This window comes from Zootoca vivipara, chromosome 1 (genome assembly GCF_965207765.1).
Source record: "Zootoca vivipara chromosome 1, rZooViv2.hap1.1, whole genome shotgun sequence".
Classification (NCBI taxonomy): Eukaryota; Metazoa; Chordata; class Lepidosauria; order Squamata; family Lacertidae; genus Zootoca; species Zootoca vivipara.
Window position 1 is genome coordinate 87489323 of NC_142582.1, and position 20445 is coordinate 87509767.

The window sequence follows — 20445 nt, forward strand, 5'->3', positions numbered from 1 at the left end:
ACACCCAGAAGTGGCATCAAGTTCCAGGGAGGAATAGGATCCTAAAGCAAGTGCTGCTGCTACCAAACAAGACCTACATCAACTGTTCCTTGATCGTGGACCCCTAGTGATCTACATTGGATTAATGTGGGTGACTGCCCTTGCCCTGACGTGCAATATGACTTGAGAAGGGAATTCAGAAAGAGTTGGTTCTTTGTATGTGGCTTATTTTCCTCTTAATGCCAGTGTTGCATTTACTATACAAGCACACAATAGCAGACACATCACTGCATACACATAATGGCATGCAAGACTGTCATCCCATCCTTCTGTGCAAGTTTATTAGGGTCAAGTTTTGCCACCTGAGAAGGCAGTATAGGTTTAGAAGGATGCAAGTTCAGAAACTCTTGACACCCATGATGGTGATGACAATCACCTTATTTGCACATCAAATAAACTCCTGTTAATGTGAACTCCCTTGCTCTGTCCCAGCTTCTGACAACCTAGCAGTTCAAAAGCATACCAAGTAGATAAATAGGAACCACTGCAGCAGGCAGGTAAACTGTGTTTCCGTGCACTCTGACACTTGTCATGGTTCTCCATGCACCATTAGTGGTTTAGTCATGCTGGCCACATGACCTGGAAAGTTGTCTGTGGACGAACGCCAGCTCCCTTGGCCTGAAGCGAGATGAACACCGCACCCCATAGTCACCTTTGACTGGACTTAACCATCCAGGGGTCCTTTACCTTTACCTTTACCTTGCACATCTCACAGCAACCCACAGTGAGTTGTTTACCATGAACACACTGAACTCTCCTGTTTTGCTCTTCCCTGGTATTACATGAGAGAAATAAACCACAATTCCTGACTGAGCATTGTATCTGAAATAGGGTTTTGTTTGCACTCCAAACAGGCCCCAATGTGAAGCCAAAGTTTCACTGTGGTTTAGTGCAGAGTTGGGGAACCTCTGGCCCATGGGTCATTCTTGGCCCCCAGGGGGTCCAGTTTGGCCAGTGAGGCTATTTTCCCCAAATCATGTTCACCTGTCAATCTGCTGATATCATGCATGTCATCTGATGCCCAGGAGGGCAGGGTTCAATTTTGCCTTTGCTGTGCACCTGTTTCCAGACAAAGCAGCAAAATTTAATCCCCTGCACATCAGCTGATGACTGAGGGTTAAATCTTGCTCAGTTGGGATCTCTAGCATTTCCCCCTGCTGTATAGCAAAGCAATCAGCCACAGGTTTTTTGCAAGTTGTCTGATTTTTGTAAGCCTTTTCATTAGGAGCCAACTCATGTGTGATGTGGAATTGCAGTAATTAAGTACATTTACATTTAAAACACATCTGAACTTTACTGTGATGTGTGAACAGGCCCATTGTGTAATCAACCATTGATCTTACCATACTAATGTTGGAATTTATTGGACACTAATTATGACTTGAAGCAAAATGCTAAAAAGCGTAGAAAAAGCGTTGAATAATAATTTTATACCACTGTTAACAGATTTATCAAGCCTAATATTTATAATAGCAAAAATAATTTGAAAAGGGCAGTTTTAATTTGTTTTTTTCCTGCAAACCCTTGCTCTTCTAGTTGTGCCTTTCATCTTATATCATAACCAGCTCTTCAGAATGAGGCTTTTCTTTTTTTGTTTCATTTACCTTATACATTCAAGCTAAGAAATGTATTTCTATTTTCTTTTCAGAAGTTGAAGAGCTCCTGTCATCTCTGAAACATGTTCAGCACACCCTGGTAGATCCCCAAAGCCAAGAGGAAATAGCTCTAATTTTACAGCTGGTTCAAAACACCGACTTTCAAAATGCATTTAAAATACATAATGCGGTTACCGTGCATATGAACAAAACCAGTCCACCATACCCGCTTATCTCCAATGCGCAAGAGCTTGCACAAGAGGTATGTATAGTTTACATTCCCATCCAATAATGAAACTACGTAGTAGTAGCTTATTTCAAATTGCCAGTCATAGCTATGTCATTAAAATGGGAAGGGGAACCAGCATATAGCCTGTATTACTATCTGTTTTCTTTGTCCATAAGAAAATAACTTCAGACTCTGAGAAGGTAGAAGTTGTATTAGTACAAATGTAAGATGGCAGATAACAATGTTCAGTATCCTAATTGATTTAAAACATAGCTCTGTACTTCTGCAAGCTTCCTTGTTTAGACTTCGTACTTCGGATACAATTCAATACCCAGGACCCAAAGGATCATCTGACTAGTTACGCATGGTGAAATGGACACTGAGCTTATTGCTGTTGTGTCTTAAACAGCAGTCTACCATATCTCATTTCAAATAACCTAAGAAGTCTTCCAAAAGCACATTTTTGTATGGAATGGTAGTCTGGTCGGAGAAATAGTTTAAAATTTCTCTGTAAACCCCCAAGCCCTTATATGTTCTTAAAGTAGCTCATAAGATCCTGGCCAAAAACTAAATAACGTCAGCACGGTATGCTATTCAACATTGAATTGCTTTTACTAAATTAATAGCCTCTAACGCAGGTGGCGCTGTGGGTTAAACCACAGAGTCTAGGGCTTGCTGATCAGAAGGTCGGCGGTTCGAATCCCTGTGACGGGGTGAGCTCCTGTTGCTCGGTCCCAGCTCCTGCCAACCTAGCAGTTCGAAAGCACGTCAAAGTGCAAGTAGATAAATAGGGACCACTACAGTGGGAAGGTGAACAGCGTTTCCGTGTGCTGCTCTGGTTTGCCTGAAGCGGCTTTGTCATGCTGGCCACATGACCTGGAAGCTGTACGCCGGCTCCCTCGGCCAATAATGCGAGATAAGCGTGCAACCCCAGAGTCGGTCATGACTGGACCTAATGTTCAGGGGTCCCTTTACCTTTACCTTTAAAAAAGAAAGTGTATTGGAAATAAAGCAGCTTACTATAACAAACCAGTGTTTTCGTTATCACCTAAATAGGTGCTTGAAGGAAGCCTTTACCTTTTCTGTTTCTACTACTTCTGGCAATTTGTTCTTTTTTTTTAACACATTGAAATTACTAAATGAAGCAAAAGTTAACATGGACTTGGCAGTAAATGTCCACTTTTCTTGTTACTACCAGGCTGATAGTAGCAGACACTGCACTGCACATGTAATTTTTACAGATGCAAAGCAATTGCATATACATGCAGGCACAGATCTGAGTTCATTCAGTACCTCAACAAATCAGCTAGTGAGTCTTGTTAACTTGAATTCTGTAGAATAAATTGGATTTTGTTTCTGCTAATGTTCAGAAGACTGAAAACTACTGCAATTTTGGACTAGCCTGTTACATGAAGTACTTTTAACAGCCTATATCTTTATTTTGCTGCTTTGAATGTTTACAATGCTTCTTGCCACCTGGAATTGCTGGGATATTTGAGATGTGGGTAGCTTTATTAATACTATTTTTTAAATAAACCAATAATATTTAGAATATATAATAGATGTAAAGTATTCAAAGCACTTCAGGCTAAAATATATTTTGTATATTTTGCTTGTTGAGATTCTTTTTTTTTCTTCATATACACATACTGTGCATTCTGTTATATTTGAATAGCTTACAATATTGAGCAGACATTTATTAGGATGCCTTGTCTTATAACAAAAAGAAAACAAATATTAGTTGTTATCTATCTAATGAAAATATGGTTGCAGTTTTAAGAACAGTCTATTTTGAACAGCTACTTTGCAAGGTCCCTATCAGAACTGGAAGCCTGGGTCAATAACAATAAATAACTATCTTAAGTTTTTTCATGTTCAATACCACAAGAAAATAGGACCAGCTGCTTAATTGGAGGTGTATGTCTGTATCAGAAGAGCCCGCCTTTTTAGTTTTCCTTTTAAAAAGGGCCATAAGAAACTATTTTCAATAGCTTGGATAAGTGCATGGATGCTGTGCACATGCCCTACCGGGAGGCATTCTTTGTACTTTCTGACTAATATTCAGAATAGAGTATGTTGTTTGCTTTATTGCTTAAATGTGAGTACTGTGTAGGATAATTCTGAATCCAACTATTTCCTCACTGTTGTTATGTACAAAAGGTAGTTTTAATAACAAGGCAAGGAAAATATGATTTATCTATTTTTCTGAAACTTTAATTTAATTAGGAGGCTGAGCAAAGCATGCAGGCTTAAGGAATTTATGTGGAGATTAACTCCCTAAAATAATGTGGTGCACTCTGTCTCTGTTATAAAAATAGCTGTTGAACATCAAATTTAATTACATTGATTTTAAAGCCAGTTAAACACGGCAAAATTGAGGGCTAGGATTAGGAGGAAATAGTCTGAGTGTTGAGCCGCAAAGATGGTGCAACATTCAAGAAAGTAGTTTCTGGCATGGAATGCTCTGTAGCACATTGGCAAGATATTACAATTCTAGACCCCATAGCATAATAATAGAGTGGACCTTCTAAGTGACAGTTTGTTTAGCACTTTTATACTGCTTTTCACATGACGTACCAAAGCGGTGTACAGCATGTTTAAAACAACATTGCATTATAACAAATAAAAATATATAGAAAAGTGATCATATAATAAATGCAGGAAATGGAGAGTAAACAATCTAGCACTCAACAATCTACAAATGCCTGGATGAACAAAAAAGTTGTTAATTGCTCGCAGAAACACATTACTGAGGGGAAACTATTTCACACAACATAGGCACCGCTGTAGTGAGAGCCCTTTCCTGGTTGATGCCAGATAGATTAGAGAAGGCCATGGAAGGGAGTCTCTGAAGATCTTAGTTGACTGGTTACCCAGATTCTTTAGGCCCTTACATAAATAACAGAACTTGGGAGCAAATTGAGAATCAGTGCAGTTCATTCCGGAGAGGTGTTACATGCATGCAGTAGGATGTGCTAGTAAGCAACCAACCCCATGGTATTCTACACTAGTTGCAGCTTCCAAACCAAATCTCAGGGCAGCCCCACATGGACAGCTTGTTACAGCAGTCTAATCTTGAGTTTACCAGTTTGACTGTAGCTAAAATGTAATCATCAAGAAGGAATTGTAGTTGGCATACCAGCCAGAGCTAGTAAAATATGTTCTTTGCCACTGCACTTATCTGGACCTCCAGTAACAATGATGGTTCTCAGGCAAACCCAAAACTGCATACTTGTTTCAGGGAAAGTGCAACCCTGCCCAGAATAAAAAATACACCTGATCCCTGGATCTCTGAACCACACACTCGCATTGCCTCTGTGTTGTACATCCCAACTGCCCTATTGACTCAGCCTGTTTTAAGCAAGACTCCTTACAGATCTGAATGTCAGTCTATAAACCAATTAACTTTTCCAGGATATGGGAGTTAATAATTGCAGTGCCAAACCTTCGCTAATATTCACACAGTTTTTTTGCTGTTCCACCTCTGTCTCTGGTCTCCCCCCCCTTTTTATTTATTACTGTTAACAAGGTATTGATGGTGGATCAAAGCCAGTGCCACAGTTGTTTTGAAGGAAACATCATTCACTTTGAAGAACAGAAATGAGGAGTGTGATCTGTATATTCTGCAGACATCCTTTCTCTTTGAAATTATTTTGCCTGTCTCATAGCCTCAACATGAATATTTTTCAATGAAGATGTTATGAATACTGAGGATCTGATTCAACCAACTAGTCCCACTAACAGAAGCCCACTCAAGGACTTCTGCCAGCACAACAGGGCCTTTCCCCTCTGTTCCCCATGTGTGCCCCCAAAATTGGTTCAGGGGGATCAGGAGAACCCTCAGAACAGCATGCTTAGATGGGGAGGGGAGATTGCTCCATACCTGCAAGCAGAAATGCTTGCACTGATGGAGCAATCTCCTTAGTGCTATGTTGAATTCCTCTCATGCATTCTATCTCATGCATCTCTATCAAAATAGAAATTTGTGTAGCCATTCCTTTATTATTTTATTTTTAAAATCTGATATATATAGAAAAATCAGCATCAGCTCATAGAAAAACTGGCAGATTAGACGAAGCTTTGGGTGGAGTTACACACTATCAGGAAGCACAAGGTTGGAATCTCATATTTGTAGAATTAGATGTATCCATGGGTAGAGAGATGTTCAGTGGAGGTGTTGCAGGAAGGGGATGTTCAGCTCTGCCCTGCCCTGCCCAGTATTCACTTTGCAAGCCTATTTCCAGATTGGCCTAGCTAGAGGAAAAATAATTGTGGTTGGAAGAAAGGGTTAAGCACTCACTCTCTCTTGCTCTTAAAAGTGTCTGTCTGTGTGTGTGTTCTTTAGTCTATGAAAATGGTTTGGGAACCAGTGTTTGTGTAACATGAAGTTCTGCCCTTTTTTAATTCTGGAAAGGTATTCTTACAGTACAACTTATTTTGGGTGTTTGTGTGTGTTATGGGGTAGGATAGTACATCTCATCGTATTTTTGGTGTTCACCTGTGTTTCAGGTACAGAGTGTTTTGAAGCCAAGCCATCAGAAAGATGGATTGGAACTTAATTCTTTATTGAATGCCCCTCATATTCAGGTAGGAATAAACTGTTTATTTGCAAATGAAAAACATTTCCATTGTTTTCTTAATGTCTACATATTGTAAATTTCAGACTTTTTTTCCTGCCTAATATAGTAACGTTCCATGGTCATGATTCAAAGAAATAATAGTTGCATACTGCGAAAACACACTTAAACAGTAGCTTTCCTTTTTGACTAAAAACTTCTGCAATGTGAACTTCAAAATTCCAGCTACATAAGTTCTCCTCTCTGTGTGTATCCTGCTATTTTGAAGTTTTGCCAGTAAGATACAGGTATAAGTCAAATATCTCATGAGGAACGTGCAGCTGCCTCATGTGCTATGCCTTCACAGGACAACTGCAATTAAAAATTAAAACGATAACAAATGGGCAACGGCTATTTTCTGTTGTATTAATGGTCACAGCCTGCATTTATGAAAGCACAATCCTTTGTTCATTCAACCATAATTATTGGTTATAGCCCTGTTATCTAGCTACCCATCCACACTGAAAGCAAGAGACAACATGTATGATATGACTGCCTTGGACCATAGCCTGCACATTGAATCTTTATCTGCTTGGAATTTTTAAAGTGTCCCACTTATAACAAATTACCTCTAATGTGTGAATATCACTTTCTATAAATGGCACTGTTTGTTTTACACTAGGCACTGCTGTTGGCTCATGATAAAGTTGCTGAGCAGGAAATGCAACCAGAGCCAGTGACGGATGAAAAGATTTATGAGAATGTAGGTCTGTATGGAGGAGAGACAGTTAAAATAGTTCGCATTGAAAAGGCTAGAGATATTCCATTGGTGAGTATACTGAGGCAAGAGAGCCAATGTACTGTAAAAAGATGAATACCATAGTACTTTCGTATTACTCGGTCTGATCTCTGTGGCACATTCTCATCTTTAAAAAAAATGCTGACACAGATATAAGAAAGGACAGGTGCAAGTAACTTTTATTAGGATGATCCCAGATTAAGCTTTTAATGTGCAATTGACATGCCTCCTTCATGAAATTCTACAGTTGACCTACATGACACTGTGATCCGTTTGTAATCCTCCCATATTTTCCTAGTCTGCATTCATCTATATGACAGTATATAGAAACAAAAATCTCAAACTACAAATGAAATACAAGATACAATCTTGTATGATATAATATCTTGTCTTGAATAATAACTTATCTAGATAATAAGTTATTATCTAAATTATTAGATAATAATATTATCTAATAATTTAGATAATAACTTATCTAAATCCTACATTATGGTCCTCAGTGTATTCTAATCTATTCATAGTCGATTAAGACATCACTCCAGCCACACCCTTCTCACCACTTCTGGAAATGTCTTATATTCTCCATTGTCCATTGTTATTGAATAAAGTCTCAGCACACAGCTCTAAAAACCTGTGGCTGTGCTCTCCATAAAGGTACCAAATCAGACTGGATAACTGTTAATAAAGAGAATCTGGCTGCTGCTGGTAGCCTCTTGGGTGAAATAATACCTACTCTAAAGACAACTTGCAGTTGCACCTCTGATTTTTTTAAAAAAAATTTAATACAGGTACAGGGTGGGAGGCTTTCCTCAGAATCTTCTCTCTTCCTTATATTCTCCTAGAAAAAACAATGAGAAGGTTTGCCCCCCACAAACAGAAAGGGAGGGAGCTGGGAAGAGAAGAGATCTGCCTCCCCTCTCCATATAGAGCAATGTCCCATAACAGTCACCATCATCTGCAATTCTTTTTTTGAAAAATGAAAAGATGTTGCTGCCAGCCTTCCCTTTTCCTGCCATCTTGGATTAGGAATAAAGGAGTCCAAGTTTCTAAGCAGATTTTTCTTTAACCTGCTTACCTCCCTTCACAATGTACAAAGCATTGCTTAGAGCTCACTCTTTATATGTGTATCTGTATGTACATGTACAGGGCCTCAGTCGTACCATGGCACAATTGTTTCAGTTTTCCATGGTGAAATAGCACAACTAAGTGGGGGGGGTTTTAATTTAAAAAACGACTTAATGCACTCAGGAGCAGCTTTGAACAGCAGTGGTTTCAGGCCTAACTCTCCAGCTTTTGACACTTCTAACAAGGAGAGGATGCTGTAGCTGGCAAAAAGACTGGGTTGTCAAAGGTTTATTGATGTACATACACATACCGCCCCAAGCCACAAATCGTATCTTCCTCATGCACACTACTAAAATGTCTCAGAAGCAACAGCTTCAAAAACATTGAGAGAATGAGTGTGCGGTGATAAGAAATGAGAGGGAGCAATACTGCCCACATAGCTATTTCATTCCTGCACTTTAAGGTGAGATGAACGCTTTAAGATGAAGTAGACATCTTGGAGAATAGACGATCAATTGCAGTTCCACTTTTAATCTATAGTGCAAGAGCATTAATTTGTAGCACTCCTACTGTACCACTGATTTTGTGGAATGGCACATGAAACTGATGGCTCATGTTCTCAGGCTATGCTGAAAATTTAATTATATCCTATTGTTGGAAGATCTAGGTGGTGGTTTTCATTTTTGCTTGTTTGTAGAATGACGTTTTTATTGGAAAATTGAACTTAATTGCCTGTTCCTGTATTCCACAATGTACCTCTCAAATCTGATCAGTGACTGAAGCTACAGTATTTCGAATTTAAGTTACAGATTTGGTAGTGCTACTGTGTTTCTTCATACACTAGTATTTTCCTCACTGCTTTATGCATTTCAGAATTTCCATGTGGTAATTTATAACAAAGATCAATAAGCAAGCATGCCTAGGCTGCACCTTTTGGTAGTTCCATTAGGACCTGATCATGGCTCAACCCTCATCACCATCTAAACAAGGTTTCTGGTGTTGTGGATCAGAAGGAATAATGATATTTCACTTCATGGGGATGAAATGATCCTTTCCTTGTCCCCCTTCAACGCTGTGGGTAACTGTCCTTGACTACAGGTATATAGCAACAAAAGGAAAGGGCAGATTTTAACTCATTGAGCCACAAATATTGATGCTAATGTAACACATTCTTTAATAAAAAAAGATTGGTTACAACAAAATACCCAAGGCAAGGTCCTTAGCATAGATTTGATTTAGCAGCACCATTACTACATGAGGTGCTGCAGGTAAGGCTAAGACCCTCCCTGTCTTGTTCCTTTAATTGCATTCATTAAATGTTTTAATAGTGATTGCATGATCATTTCACATTCTCTTCTTCAAATGTCAGTGTGGCTAACAAATCCAGAATAATAGTAATAAATCTATTAAATGCCATATCATATAGAAGCACAAGAAGATAGCAATAAGAGCAGCTTAAAAACAGTCTAAATAAATAATTAAAATTCATTAAGAAGAGAAGCTTTCAAAATCCCAACTAAAAATGGGAAGAGTATGTTTTGATGAGCTGGATACTGTACCTCCCTGCACAGTATCCAGCTGAATAAGAAAAGCTTATTCAGGCTCGTTCTGTTGTTTTTGTCTTCTCTTAGACTTTTTTCTGATGTGTTAACTATACTATACTGTATTCCTTAGAAACTGTAGAGAACTTGTATTTTCAGAAATATTATTTATTGTTGGTTATATTTCTGCTCTGCCCATCATCAGGAGTTCAGGGTAGTATTCAGCATACATTGTCTTATGAAGTGAGTTAGACTAGAATCATAGAATCATAGAATCATAGAATCATAGAGTTGGAAGAGACCACAAGGGCCATCCAGTCCAACCCCCTGCCAAGCAGGAAACACCATCAAAGCATTCCTGACAGATGGCTGTCAAGCCTCTGCTTAAAGACCTCCAAAGAAGGAGACTCCACCACACTCCTTGGCAGCAAATTCCACTGCCGAACAGCTCTTACTGTCAGGAAGTTCTTCCTAATGTAGACTGGCCCAAGACTGATTGGGGATTTGAAACTGTGTCTTCCCAGTTCTACTTTATCCACTGCACCACAATTATAGAAAATTTCTGACACTTTTAAATTATCACTTTTAATTATGCAGGGTGCTACAGTACGCAATGAAATGGATTCAGTCATCATTAGTCGAATAGTGAAGGGAGGTGCTGCAGAGAAGAGTGGGCTGTTGCATGAAGGTGATGAAGTTCTGGAAATTAACGGAATTGAAATTCGTGGAAAGGATGTTAATGAGGTTTTTGATTTACTGGTATGTTGAGCCTTGCTTTCATGGTATTCTGCTACTTACTATGATCCGACTTGTGCATTTAAATTTGTTAAATTCCAGTTCAGGCTTTGATACGTTTTGCCAGCAGCTATGCTTAAAATGTTTGACCCCTGCATACCTATCAGACAGCCTATGTCTTGTTACAGTTTCTAAGGTCAGAGGAGGACAACCTCCTGAAATTGCCTTCAGCACAAATGGTAGCAGCTTGCAGGGTTGTTAATACAGTGCTACCTTGGGTTAAGAACTTAATTCGTTCTGGAGGTACGTTCTCAACCTGAAACTGTCCTTAACCTGAGCTACCACTTTAGCTAATGGAGCCTCCCGCTGCTGCTGCGCTGCCACCACGTGATTTCTGTTCTCATCCTGAAGCAAAGTTCTTAACCCAAGGTACTATTTCTGGGTTAGCGGAGTCGGTAACCTGAAGCGTCCGTAACCTGAGGTACCACTGTACTTGCTCATCAGTTCTGAAATGTTTCTTTCCCAGAGGTGTAGCAGAGTGAAGTCCTAGGAGTGAGACATTTTATATAAGCAGGGCTTTATAAAAGTATTTAGGATTATATTACTTATGTATAATTGTATGAGACTTTTATGTCTAGAATTTGGATTGTTCTGCACCACCTGTTCCTGAATATGCCAGAACATACTAGGAAATGTTCCAAGTTTGTATTAGGACATACTAGGAAATGATCAAAGTCCAACTCTTCTTTTAACCTGGCACCCCAGAAGGTTCCATGTACTTCTTGTCCAGCCAGCTTTGAATTGAATAAATCCCATGGACTGGCTTCAGCTACAAAGCTGCATCAACCTGGCTTTGGGTGTCATTTTCATTTCCTTAGTAAATTCCAATTGTGCTGCCCTAGGAGCACCATCTGACTTAATTCTAACATTACCTAGCCTGGCACATTACTTATGGGTGTAGTGTCTGGGCTAGCCATACCTGTTGACATTAAGAGGTGAGACTGAGACATAAAGCACAAGAATTGCCTTCCTGGGTTATACCAGAGTCCACTTAATCAAGCATTCTTTGTCTCAACGGTGACCTGAAGCATGTGCAGCCATTCATCTCCTTGTTTGGGGACCAGGCTTTTTTCAGAAAAGTGGAGGCTATTTGTCACATAAATATGCTAAAGCACTTCCAAATAGAGGTAGGGAAACTAAGATTAGAGTTCAGGGAGAAGAAAGACCTGTAAGAGCAGCAGCTTGAAATTCCTCCCCTCCCCTCCCCTCCCCCCAACCCATTGTTGCTCACCATGAGCGAGTGTCTTAACTTCAAGGCTGTTTTTAAGTTGTCAGTTACTAATGAATGTGCTTTTCCTCACAGGCGGACATGCACGGCACGCTGACATTTGTCCTGATTCCCAGTCAGCAGAGTAAGCCACCACCCACAAAAGAGACAGTGGTATGTTCTTTTGGCATATTTACAGTATATAACTTACCTTAATTGCAGGTGTTCAGTCGGTTTTATATTCTCTTTTTGTTGCTATTGAAGTCTTGTGTGTCTCCTTCACGGAATAATAGACTACATTTAATTTAGCCATGCTTTAAGAAGATATTTTGAAAATGTTGGTGGCAGCTGTCCCATAACATAGGGTTGCCATACGTCCAGACACTGCTTCCAACTGTGGTTTTCTGGCTACGTCTTGGACATCCAAGATGTATGGCAACCCTACCATAACATCACTTTTTGACCTATTGAGAGTACATGACACAGGCAATCAATTTGTTATGTGAAGTAAGGAGAATAATCAAACTATTCTTATCCTTGGCATTGCCAAGCAGTACCTAGGCATTTTTTGAGGGGGAGCAAAAAAATGGGTTTTGGGACACTTATTGGGACACTTATAATCCTTTGAGTGACTGGGAATATTAGAGGGATGTCTTTAGCGAGAAAGATTTCCTGTTTAAGAGGCAGGAGAAAAGTAGATAAGGATTGAATGATGGAGCAAAAGGCTTTCTGGGTGATTAGATGTGAGCTGTTAAACACAACAGATGTTTCTAGCATGTCATGTGCTGCTAATACAAGCTATCTTCATCTGATTTTTAACTCTCCCTGTACTATATCCCAGATCTTCCCTGCAGTCCCCTGATTCCACAGGAGGCTTGGGGGGGGGGCACAGTGGCCAGTAGAGAAGGGGAAGGAAGCCCTGTTGTGCAAATGACCATTTTCATGCACATAATTTGTTAGTACAATCAGTTACTTGTTTATCCCATTTCAGGTTCTACATTACCCTCTGATACAAACCATCTTCATTTTCATCTCAAAATTGCATCAGCTTTAGGCAGGGAACCTTTCAGTTTAGAAATGTCTTGAGTGTTTACTTATGTCTTAGTGAAGAACTAAGGTTTTCATACTAGATTCTGAGAGCAGACATCACATTTGTTGTATTGATTTTATTCCGTAAGCTCCTTAGATATTTGCTGTTAAGTGTCTTGTTTCTGTAGTGATAGTTGTATATGCCTTGATCTGGGGTGTGCTTTCAGTTGAGATTCATTTGCCTGCGCCTTCCCCCACTTTCTTCTGTGCCACTATAGTTACGCATGAAAGTGCCCTTCCATTGAGCTCAGAGTGACATTTCCCACCCCACCCTATGTAAGCAGAATGACTTCTCATTAAAAATGAAAGTAGTGGGGGGGGGAGGAGCAGGGACAAACATCCATCATCAGTGTTTTCATAACACGTATCAAATTTATTTTAAAATTGGTATTGTTCGCTACAAGAAAGTTTGTTCTAGCTGTTTGCCATCTCTGTGTTACTTGGTTGATTGTGCTTGGGGAAAAACACCTTGCTAATAATGAGTGCACAGAAGTATCTGGAGCACACTTTTCCTAGCCATCTCCCACGTGCATGTACATGTGTCGCAGCTTTGTAATGCTGCACTTTCCCTGACAGTTTGGATGGAGAAACTGGTTGGAGCTTGCTTGGGACAAGTTGCTTGGGATAGTTAAGCAGGAGAGCAGGCAGACCCAGCTTGAGTTCACTTAGGCTTAGGTTCATAGTGGCTTAGGCTGTTTTGGAGATGGGCAGAAGCAAACTTTCCTTTGAAGGTGATCAGAGAATAGAAAATTAGTGCTCTCTTTGGTCTCTCTGATTTAAATTTGCCTTTTCAAGTCTAAGTTGTAGAGGGGAAACCCCTCTTGCTATTTCCAAGTTACTTACTGCCCAGTTAATTGTTCCTAATTTTTAATAGCCTTCTATACCAGTAGTTTGTATTTTTATTTATGCTTGAGCTCTTCATTCTGTATTTGAAGTGAAAGTGGGATCTCTTATACACAAAAGGAACATATTGTCAGAGATTAATACTTGCAATTCCAGTCCATATTTATGTTTATACCTCTTTATTTTCTAGATCCATGTGAAAGCTCACTTTGACTATGATCCATCTGATGACCCCTATGTCCCATGCAGAGAGCTAGGCTTATCCTTTCAAAAGGGAGATATACTCCATGTGATCAGCCAAGAAGATCCAAACTGGTGGCAGGCCTATCGAGATGGAGATGAAGAAAACCAGCCTTTGGCAGGCCTCATTCCAGGTATTTAATCATGGAATATTTATGTGTATATTGAATATGTTTTTACAAAGAAGTTCCAGGTACCATTGTTGTTGAACTACTGGGATGTTGCTTTGAATTGTTGTTGCATAGTCTCCTCCTTTGGTGAGTTGAGACTACTGATGTGACCAAATTCCCAGCAGGAATCCTAATGTTGTAGATGTCTTTGACTTTGGCATTTAAAAACAAAAGCAAAATGAAAGAACTCCGATGCAGAGGTATGAGAAGAATTCTTATTGTGGGATTATCTTCCTCAAAGCGCTTAGAGGTATCAAAATCTCAATCCATTTTGAAATGTGATCATTCTTAAAACAGTGGTGTACTCTGAAATGGCAATAATTTCTCATTACTAATTATTAAATGTATTCTATCATTAAGGGAAAAGTTTTCAGCAACAAAGAGAAGCTATGAAGCAAACTATAGAGGAAGACAAAGAACCAGAAAAATCAGGTAGTTGAAAATCTGCATGAAATACCTGTGATAACTAATAATCTTAAAAGAAACTCAGATACTGTCATTATATCCAACTCTTTGGGTGAAAGTTAATGTACTCAGTGTAGACTCACTGAAATCAGCAGACAAGTCAATTGATCTCCATGGGTCTATTCTGAGTGTGACTTAGCCACTTTGACTCAGGTAGAACCGAGAAGTGGTACCATGTGCTCTGTCCTCGATTACATATATGGATGTATTGTACTCAAGTAGGGGTGTGTGTGTACATTTAAAAAAATTAAAAGGATAAATAACCAAGGGAATGAATAGTTTTGCCTGCGTGGTCCCATTGACAGAAGACAGAAGTAACAGTTCCTTAATACAGTGGACACTCGGGTTGCAAACGTGATCCGTTTGGGAGGCACGTTCGCAACCCGCAGTGCCATGTCTGCGCATGCGCAGGTCGCAATTCAGTGCTTCTGCACATGCGCAAGCACCGAAACCCGGAAGTAACCCGTTCCAGTACTTCCGGGTTTGGCGCGGTGTGCAACCCGAAAACACGCAACCTAAAGCGTCTGTAACCCGAGGTATGACTATACTGATATACAGACCAAGTAGGGAGTACAAACCTCTATGAACTTTTCTTCTACTTGTTCTTGCTAGCATTTAGTATAGCCAGTTCTTTAAAAAATTGATATCACATTTCCAATATGACAACTGTCCTCTGTTTTGATATTCAAGTGCCTCCTTAAGACACTTCTTTCACCATGGCTTATTCACTTTACTTACTTTTTCTTCCTCCCTAACATGTCATAGCTGTTCCTTGAGATCGGGGTGGCCACATGTTTTTGGTCCAACTCCCATCATCCCCAGCTAGCATGGCCAATGATCAGGTATGATGGGAGTTGTAGACCAGCAGCATCTAAAGTGACACACATTCTCCATTCCTCCTTTAGATTGTAAGTCTGTGTGAGCAGGGTCTGCCATGTGTTTAATTTGTGTACAACAGCTATCAATTTAACATGCTTTATAAAATAAATGATTGAAGCTGGAATCTTAGTTACGTATTTGGACAACTTTGATTCTCTATTTTTTAACTTCTAGGGAAACTTTGGTGTGCAAAGAAAAATAAAAAGAAAAGGAAAAAGGTTCTGTATAATGCCAATAAAAATGACGGTAAGAAGGGATTTCAACTATCTTCCCATATTTTTTCTGGTTAGTGCAACTGATTTATTTTTTCAGCTTAAGATGTGTTAAAATTATTGCGCATAAATATTCACCCATAGTTATTTCTATATTATCTGGACAAAATGTTTTCTAATATTTATTTCCTGATTATAATAGTAAATTTTCTATGGGTTTGTATGTTTTAGAAGTAAAGTGCTGGTCTGTGACTGTAATAAACATTGATTTTAGAAGTGATAAGCTTTGGACACTGATCCTTTGGCATTCAATTAATGTGAAGAAATGATAACAAAAAAACTATTACACAACAAGAAAAGTATTATTTTTTAAAGCTGTTCTGAGGTATTCAACTCATTTTTACTAATAATAGACCCACTGAAATGAATGAACATGGCAGTTAGGTACATTAATTTCAGCAGGCCTACTCTGAGTAAAATATAGTTGAATATCACCCCATGTTTATTTCTTCCTAATCAAAAAATGCCATACTTATTTTGGACTTGTTTTCTCAAGATTATGACAACGAGGAGATCTTGACTTATGAGGAAATGTCACTTTATCACCAACCAGCAAATAGGAAGCGACCCATTGTCCTGATCGGTCCACAAAACTGTGGCCAAAATGAACTTCGGCAAAGGTTAATGAATCACGAAGCTGACAGATTTGCTTCTGCAGTTCCTCGTAAGTTGAAAGGCTGGGGCACATAACTGTCTTGTTTTATGATGCCTGACCATACATCATTTTTGCAAGTTCAGTTCAGTACCACACTATATACCTTAGAATGGAGGGAAGTTGCTTTAGTAAATTCTTCCCCAATACAAATGTAGGGAGTTACCATAAAAAATGTCCTTTGATCCAGTGATGCAGATATGTAATTTTTAATGGTATTCTAACACTTCCCCCCACATCATTAGATGATGATGTGTATTAAGTTAATTAAAAGTGTAGTAAGGCAGCCCTGCTCCATTTTGGGTCCCTTCTACTTATTCTGCTGAGTGGGGCCCTGGACTTCTGCCACAAAGTCCCTATTTTGATTGTATCACTACTTTGATCCCATTCATAAGAACAAGGCAGTTTATTGAAGTAACTTAGTTAAATTATCATTTATAGGAAGGTGATTTTGCTACCTTGCATTCTCCTGTAGTTTCAGATGCATCTGACATCCCCTGCTTCATGTTTTTGTTCGAAGTACATTTGCATGACTGGACATGTGTTATGCACAGTTGGACATGTGCCAGAGACTGCTGTATTATGGAACTATTTTTTTAGCCCAGTTAAGAGTTTGCGATTCTTTCTGGATGAAAGACTCTAAAGGTCAACATTGTTAATTTTGCACTTATACATTCTGCTGAAAAGGGTTTCTTTCCAAGTGGTTGTTTTTCATACCTTGCAAACTGACGTAACAAAAATGCCTTCAAAACAGTTAAAAGACACAGAAGTCTTAAATTAGGTTTGTTTACTGGTCTTTTCAGATACAACACGAAATAGGAGAGACAATGAAGTGGCTGGCAGAGATTACCATTTTGTATCACGGCAAGTATTTGAGGCCGACATAGCAGCAGGAAAGTTTATTGAGCATGGAGAATTTGAGAAGAATCTGTATGGTACCAGCATAGACTCTGTCCGGCAAGTGATCAATTCTGGAAAGATATGTCTTTTAAATATCCATACACAGGTAATAGAAGTTCTTTTGCACATTGAAATCCTAGGTTTTGTGTTGCAGTAGTTCAGTTAGAATGTGTTGTTGATGAAGGCCTTATTTTAGTTGGTTTTGATACAAATGTGAAATCTGTCTATGAATACAATAGATTTTCTCCTAGATCAGATGTATGCAACTTCCCTAATATGCTTCTATGCAGGCAATAAATTTGCACATTAGTTGCCCACTCTACATATTCAGTGGTTATATGTACTGAGCAGTTTTTATAAGACTAATTCCTAAATACATTACTCTTCAGTTTTCTCTTTTGAGAACTCCCCATAGTAACTTTCCTTACCCCCAGTAGACATGTGAAAGGAAGATATGCATCCTTAAACATGCAGTGGACATGCAATAATTTTGCTTTCAGTCTCCCATTCACATTTCGTGTTTACCATAGCAATCACCAGTGTACTTCAAACACCATGCACAGTGAGAAGCAGCTATAATCAAAGGTTCTTCATGCTTCATCCACTTTCACTGTGGTCATGTTAGACTTCAGAATCCTCATCTTGTTAGGTCATTTAAAGGCATCTGTGGACCACATGCTGCTAAGTCTTGGATTATGCTATCTGTGTTTTCAAGACTAAATATGAAGAAATAGCAGAATTATTGTAACCACACTTAGCAAGGATGTAGAATATTATATTATTCATCACGTAAAGAGCAACTCATAGTAAGAATGTAGACTGTCCAAATTTAAAAATTTAGAGTCATTAGAATATAAAAGTCAGTTCCTCACAGTTCCTGATCACATAATCATTTTAGCATTGCAGAGATGCATACATGTTCATTATGTAGGTTTACATCATTTTTCTGTTGTCTTCTTCATTTTGCTGCTGTCAGAAGAACTGTCATCTGGATAAGTAGCATGGTCTACTATTAGGAAGGTTGGACTCTGCTACCCTGTATCAGTTGCAGTTTTCAGCTCTAGTTTCAATGTAACTATCTCTTTGCTAGCTTGTGTAGTTCATGAAGTTTAAGTTCATTTTTTTGGTTATTTGTGCAGCCCCAACGGAATGATTTTTGAGATCACATGTTGTAACTCGTTAAGCTAGTTTCTCCAGGAGCTAACTGGCTTTTCTAGATAGAAGCCTTGCACAATCATTAGCGTAGAAACTCACCATTTATGTATAATGTTGCATGCATAAATTGTATTGGCAATAATTGGTATGAATTATGGCTTTGTTTTATGAAAATATTAATAGTACAGATTTGTATTTCCCAACAGTCACTGAAGAGCCTTCGCAATTCAGACTTGAAGCCATATATTATCTTCATTGCACCACCTTCACAAGAGCGGCTTCGTGCACTACTGGCCAAAGAGGGCAAAAATCCAAAGGTAATATTCACATGTATTCAGCCCCTGGTGTTCCAATACACATTTTCTTCAAATATGCTAACAGTGTAGCACTAAGCAGTCACAAAATTGAGTATGAGAAGACACAGGCAGGATTGCAGACCTAACTTTATGCCACAGAATTCAATGTTGGTGGGTTCTGCTGCTCCTGTTCAGGGTTATGACATCCTCCTACTGCTTGTGTCCAAATATACATCAGTAATATATGATGAGTGCTTACTGAATTGGGACACTTCTAAGTAAATATATATATGAGGGGTGAGGAAGCTGACACTACGTCACCCTTTCAAGCAAGGAAACTGCCACATTCCTCTTGAGAGTCCCCAAAGCCTCTAGCATTTGAGCATGGATGGAGAAAGTAGAGGTCTTCTTGCATGAGCTGAAATTTTTCCACTCACATGTGCATTGGTTACAAATTCTACTGAAAAAAATCCTATTTTACTTGGTTTTCCCTTTATTTATAGACGGAATGTGTGGCAGATGTGAGTTCCTGTTGAATTTTTTCTTTTTGGATTCTCTGTTTTGATGTGTTCTTCCTAGTTTCTGCCACCAGGTGGTGCTGGCCGGCTGTTTTTGATAGTATTTTTAGTTTGTCAATGTATTACAGTGGTATCTTGGTTTAAGAACAGCTTAGTTCAGGGGTCAGCAAACTTTTTCAGCAGGGGGACAGTCCACTGTCCCTCAGACCTTGTGGGGGGCCGGACTATTTTTGGGGGGGGGAGGGGAGAACAAATTCATATGCCCCACAAATAACCCAGAGATACATTTTAAATAAAAACACACATTCTACTCATGTAAAAACACCAGACAGGCCCCACAAAGAACCCAGAGATGCATTTTAAATAAAAGGACACATTCTATTCATGTAAAAACACACTGATTCCCAGACCGCCCGCGAGCCAGATTTAGAACGCGATTGGGCCACATCCGGCTCCCGGGCCTTAGTTTGCCTACCCATGGCTTTGTTTATGAACAACTTGGATTAATAACGCTGCAAACCCGGAAGTAGATGTTTTGGTTTGTGAACTTTGCCTTGGAATAAGAACATGTTTCGCTTCCTGTTGAGTGTGTTCCATTTGTAAATTGAGTCCCCCACTGCTATGGGAAAGCACGCCTTGGTTTAAGAATGGACTTCCAGAACGGATTAAGTTTGTAAACCATTACGTAGGTCCAGTTCTAAACCAAAACAGGTTGTAACCCAAGGTGCACTTTCGCCAATGGGGCCTCCCAAAAGAAATGGGTTGTAATCCAAAAAAAGGGAAATGCAAAAAAAAAGGGAAATGCAAAATGGTTGTAATGCAAAGTGGTTGCAAACCAAGGTACCACTGTACTTAAAGGTCCAGTCGTGGATGACTCTGGGGTTGCAGTGCTCATCTCGCTTTACTGGCCGAGGGAGCCTGGCGTACAGCTTCAGGTGATGTGGCCAGCATGACAAAGCCGCTTCTGGCAAACCAGAGCAGCGCACGGGAACACCATTTGCCTTCCCGTTGCGGGGATTCGAACCGCCGACCTTCTGATCGGCAAGCCCACAGCACCACCACTGTGCTTAGAACAGGGCAAAAAGCAGAAGCCATCTAAGCTGGCTGACATGACTGTTGGTGATCACTAAAGTGCATTTA

General features: G+C 39.4%; 1 protein-coding gene across 2 annotated transcripts in view; it reads left to right on the forward strand.

Moving 5' to 3' along the window:
* The window catches only part of PALS1 (protein associated with LIN7 1, MAGUK p55 family member), a 55031-nt gene that overhangs the window by 29304 nt on the left and 5282 nt on the right, over nucleotides 1-20445 (forward strand). Inside the window, exons 3-13 of one of the 2 annotated variants that reach the window (XM_035113874.3) lie at nucleotides 1688-1896; nucleotides 6373-6450; nucleotides 7102-7248; nucleotides 10422-10583; nucleotides 11923-12000; nucleotides 13949-14132; nucleotides 14529-14600; nucleotides 15687-15797; nucleotides 16281-16448; nucleotides 17240-17442; nucleotides 18698-18808. In XM_035113874.3, coding sequence (XP_034969765.1) covers nucleotides 1688-1896; nucleotides 6373-6450; nucleotides 7102-7248; nucleotides 10422-10583; nucleotides 11923-12000; nucleotides 13949-14132; nucleotides 14529-14600; nucleotides 15687-15797; nucleotides 16281-16448; nucleotides 17240-17442; nucleotides 18698-18808 — 1523 coding nt within the window. The remainder of the gene's footprint in view (nucleotides 1-1687; nucleotides 1897-6372; nucleotides 6451-7101; nucleotides 7249-10421; nucleotides 10584-11922; nucleotides 12001-13948; nucleotides 14133-14528; nucleotides 14601-15686; nucleotides 15798-16280; nucleotides 16449-17239; nucleotides 17443-18697; nucleotides 18809-20445) is intronic. The other variant, XM_035113883.3, reaches the window with a different exon arrangement.